The 4,442-nt window shown below is 56.6% G+C and overlaps 3 protein-coding genes across 3 annotated transcripts; all 3 read right to left on the bottom strand.

The window, feature by feature from the left end:
* Window positions 1-18: 18 nt before the first annotated feature.
* Window positions 19-508, bottom strand: CHGG_03562 (uncharacterized protein; the record flags this gene model as incomplete). Its single annotated transcript, XM_001230077.1, has 2 exons — window positions 19-84; window positions 137-508. The coding sequence occupies 2 exons, from the start codon at window positions 506-508 to the stop codon at window positions 19-21; spliced, it is 438 nt and encodes a 145-aa protein (XP_001230078.1).
* A 785-nt stretch (window positions 509-1,293) lies between these two features.
* CHGG_03563 (uncharacterized protein) lies at window positions 1,294-1,529 on the bottom strand (the record flags this gene model as incomplete). Its single annotated transcript, XM_001230078.1, has 2 exons — window positions 1,294-1,402; window positions 1,522-1,529. The coding sequence occupies 2 exons, from the start codon at window positions 1,527-1,529 to the stop codon at window positions 1,294-1,296; spliced, it is 117 nt and encodes a 38-aa protein (XP_001230079.1).
* A 432-nt stretch (window positions 1,530-1,961) lies between these two features.
* On the bottom strand, window positions 1,962-4,287 carry CHGG_03564 (uncharacterized protein; the record flags this gene model as incomplete). Its single annotated transcript, XM_001230079.1, has 3 exons — window positions 1,962-3,515; window positions 3,577-4,005; window positions 4,057-4,287. The coding sequence occupies 3 exons, from the start codon at window positions 4,285-4,287 to the stop codon at window positions 1,962-1,964; spliced, it is 2,214 nt and encodes a 737-aa protein (XP_001230080.1).
* Between the last annotated feature and the right edge of the window lie 155 nt (window positions 4,288-4,442).

Genomic DNA, 4,442 nt, shown 5'->3' on the forward strand with positions numbered 1-4,442 from the left:
TGGAGGCAAAGCCGAGGATCAGGCCGCCGTGGATGAAGGAGACGCGGAGGGTGGCTGGGTGGCAGGCGTCGCCTGGTGCTGGGCCTTTTGCGGGGAGCAGCCAGAGCAGGTCTTTGGTCATGGCTGATGCGGGAACGCCGAGGTTTGAGAGATCGTCGAAGGTCCAGGGGTATTGCGTCGCGTCGAGGACTTGGAAACCGAACACCTCGTCGGGGAAGTGGTCGAGGTTGGAGTCTCGCTCCTTTGCAGAGTAGACAAGACTCGGCAGCTCACCATCCAGGGCATGGATCATCTGGCCTCCGAAGCCCGGTATCAGTGAGAAAGTCCGAGCGAGCCGAGCCTTGAGATATTCCACAGCAGCCTTTGTGTCGCTGTATGATTTCTTTGCGAAGGGGAAGCCAAAAGCCTGCATCATGTAGTTTTGGGGCGCTGTGTAATCGAGGGCCGTCAATGGCATCACCTCGGTCAGGGTAGCGACCCAAGCGTCTTTGCGTTGTTTTCGATCCATGTTGTGTCTAAGTTATGAGGTGATAGTCTCAAGATAATGAAATGTTGTAGCAAGGTAGGTATCCAACCAAGTGATTCAGGGGGATCGTGGGGTAGTGTACGAGTCAGGAGGTCAACGTAAGGGAGGCAAGGCGTGCTGATATAGTTCCCAGTCCCCCTTTTGTGGCTTTCTTTCCGTTTGAACATTCTGGCTGTGTACACATTCTCTACTCCTCTTTGTTACTATCCTTTGCCCTCGCAGGCACCTGCCCACCGCAACAACTTTCAGGAAACGCCATCCTATTCGACTATTTTTAACCATAGGTATGCTGACCATTCTAGTGAGACACCCTCGCACGATATTCCCGCCGTGTGGTGCCAGCAAGTCATCCTGGATGCCCGGTCAATAAGGTGTGTTGTTCGGTGGCTTTCCCGGCAGGGCTTTTTTGTCCCGAGGGTCAGCAGTGACAGGGCCTTTGGCGCCAGAGGCCCGTGGAGAATCGGCCCCGGGCGGCGGGCACCCGTTTGCCCTTGTGAACATTGTTTCCCATGTTTGCATATTGGTCATACGATTACTGTGCGAAAGAGCTTTGCAAAGCATTTACCGAGTGGGATGGCCTAATGGCGAGGTGCCAGGTCATCATCCAGGAACCCAAACACGCAGTTCACGGTTGGGCTGCTACTCGTTAGCAACACAAAATTCGAGATTGATCTCATTTCACCAACTGAGGAATGTATCAAAGCCTTGCCTACGATACTGCTCGTCGGCGCAAACAGTGCCGTGGAACAGTACCATTGTCAGTGTTCTTACACAAGCTCAAGACCCTGAGTACCGCCCTCGGTGTAGCTTACGAACAATGGGTTGTACGAGACGTTGTACGTCCATCCATTTCCTGAAGCTACACCGGGGATGATCCTATATTGAATTCAAGCAGCGTGACTCCTTGGCTACACGATATTTGTCTCAACCCGCCCGCGAATGTACGTCGATGTGAGCACGATACAAATGTTCCGAATGGCAAGTATGAATCCCACCAGCCCATTGTGAAGAAGGCGGAGCCACCAACTGGAGTTTACTAAATGATTTATAGATATGCAATCTCGAAGGGCGTAGATAAATAATGGAGCGAAGAAAGGTTTCTTCTGTAACTTCCCTCCCTCGTGATAAACGAGCTCCGACGCCTTTAGAAGGCCTCATACCCCCGTTGATAGGAATCCTTGCAACTAATCAGGTCAGCTCGGGAGCTCACATCATGACTTAAGAGGCAGCGGCTACATGGCTGCCATTGGAGCGAGCAAGCGACCGGGGTTTGACACGTTTAATGCCGTGAACGGCTATCACACACGATATAAGCTGACAGACGTCGTAAGGAAACAGGATCATGTCCTACAGGACCGTTTGTAGCCAAACATACTTTAGTCCCCCTTAGCACATACATAGTACAGGATCTCACGAACACCCCCGATCGCCCAACCTAATATGCAACCTGGGCATTCAACCCGGCCAGCTCCCTCTCCCAACAACGATGCTGCGAGATGCCATAAAAGAACTTCTCCATGAACCCCCTCGCCCCCTTCGCAATGGTGACCGCCTCACCCAAGCTCTCCGGCCTCAACTCCTTGATCGTCACCACTCCATAACTCTCCTGCACCTCTCCCGACGTCGACACGGTAACACTCGGCAGGCCAATCGCCCTCTCCACCAACTCCACCGCCTCCCCCGTCGCCCCAATCGTCTTCAAATGCCCAAACGCCTCCCTCACCCAATGCAGCGCGCGCCCATTCTTTCCCAGCGTCTCCACCGCCTTCGCACCGCCCGGGATAAACACCGCGTCAACCATGGTCGACCGAAACCCCTCCAGATGATGATGCGGCTGCACCGACGCCTTCCCATCCGCCGCCACCACCTTACTCCGCCGCTGGGCAATCACCAACGGCACGGCCATGGCCGCCGACAGCGCGGCATACGCCGCATCATACGCGACCGCATCATACCCATCCGCCACCAGGATCGCAACACGGCGTGAGGCAATCGTCGGCGACGACCCCGGAAACTCAATCTGGCTGAGGGCGGGTGCGCGACGACCATGATTAGGCCGGCCCGGCTCCGTGGGGACGTCGCCGCCGACGCGCTCGGCGACGGTCTGGGCGAGGGTGAGGTCGATGTCGGCGAGGCGGTTGACCATGCGGGAGTAGACGACGGGGTCCTCGCAGTGGTCGAGCTCGAAGGCGAAGGCGGCGATGATGTGATGTTTTTCGATGGGGGTCATGCTGTTCCAGAAGAGCTGGGCCTGGCTGAAGTGGTCTTGGAACTTGGCGCTGCGGATGCGGGCTTTGATGCCGGCGACCTTTTGGGCGTACTCCACGTAGGCGCCTTCGGCGGCGCTGGCGGGCGGGCAGGCTTGGAAGCGGTTGGGCCAGTAGTTGACGGTGCCGCGAGTGATGGTGTGGCGGAGGGCGCCGTCGCGGTTGAAGTTCATGACGGGGCAGGTTGGGCGGTTGATGGGGAGTTCTTCGAAGTTGACGCCGAGGCGGGAGATTTGCGTATCGAAGTAGCTGAAGTTGCGGCCCTGGAGGAGCGGGTCGTCGCTGAAGCCGATGCCGGGGACGACGTGGCTGGTGCAGAAGGCGATCTGCTCGACCTGGGTGAAGAACTCGTCGGGGTTGCGGTTGAGCTCCATCTCGCCGATGTAGCGGGTCGGGACGAGGTCCTCGGGCCAGACCTTGGTGGCGTCGAGGATGTCAAAGTCGAACTTGTGCTCGTCGGCTTCGGGGATGACTTGGATGCCAAACTTCCATTTGGGGAACACGCCGTTCGCGATGGCTTCCCAGAGGTCCTTGCGGTGGAAGTCGGGGTCCTGGCCGCCGAGCTTGAGTGCCTCGTCCCACACTAACGAGTGCACGCCGAGTTCGGGGGTCCATGTGAACTTGACAAAGTGCCGCTCGCCCTTTGCATTGATCAAAGTAAACGTGTTGACACCAAAGCCCTGCATCATGCGCCAGGAACGAGGGATAGCCCGGTCGCTCATCTGGTGAGGTTAGCATCTGAGGCATCGTCAGGGACGGTAGGTGGATGGAGCAAAGGCTTACCGTCCACAGAAACATGTGTGTCGCTTCGGTGTGGTTAAACTGGAAGTCCCAGAAGTTGTTGTGAGCCGACTGGGCCTGGGGCACCTCGTTGTGTGGCTCGGGCTTGCCGGCGTGAATAACGTCTGGAAATTTGATGGCATCCTGGATGAAGAAGACGGGTATGTCGTTGCCGACGAGGTCCCAGTTCCCCTCTTCGGTGTAGAACTTGACGGCGAAACCACGCACGTCGCGCGCGGTGTCCATGCTGCCCCGGCTTCCTAGGACAGTAGAGAAGCGGACGAAAACAGGGGTTTCGCGCGATGTGTCGGTCAGGACCGGCGCGGAGGTGAGCTCATCGATGCCATCATACACCCTGAACTTGCCAAAGGCACCAGCGCCCCGGGCGTGAACCACTCGCTCGGGAATCCTTTCATGGTCAAATCTCATGATCTGAGATAGTCATTAGTACCGTTCCCTCAAATGATAACGGAAGCAACTCACCCTCTCGCGTGCAAAGGGGTCCTCCAATAGGAGTGGCCCTGTCTTATCTTTGCTAGCCGCCTTGAGCCAGTCATCAGCGGTACTTTGCTTGACGCCATAGTCTGTTGTCAGTCGGTCCTTATCCGTCATATCCTTGGTGTTGTGAGCGAGGTCTTTGAGCTTGTCTCCTTCGCGGGAGCCGAGCGCGGCGTGCGCCACCTTTTGCACGGATTCGGGGACGAGGCCAGCCATTACGTTGAGGGTTGAGCTTCAGAGTGAAGGGTTACTCGAGTTACCAAAGGGAGAGATTATTGGAATCAAGAAGCAGTTGTATTAGTTATAGCGAGTGAGAAACCAGCAGTTGGTCATCACTTTCCTCTTACGCATGGTCATTGATGACGTCAAGG

This window comes from Chaetomium globosum, genomic scaffold (genome assembly GCF_000143365.1).
Source record: "Chaetomium globosum CBS 148.51 scaffold_2 genomic scaffold, whole genome shotgun sequence".
NCBI classification, from domain to species: Eukaryota; Fungi; Ascomycota; class Sordariomycetes; order Sordariales; family Chaetomiaceae; genus Chaetomium; species Chaetomium globosum.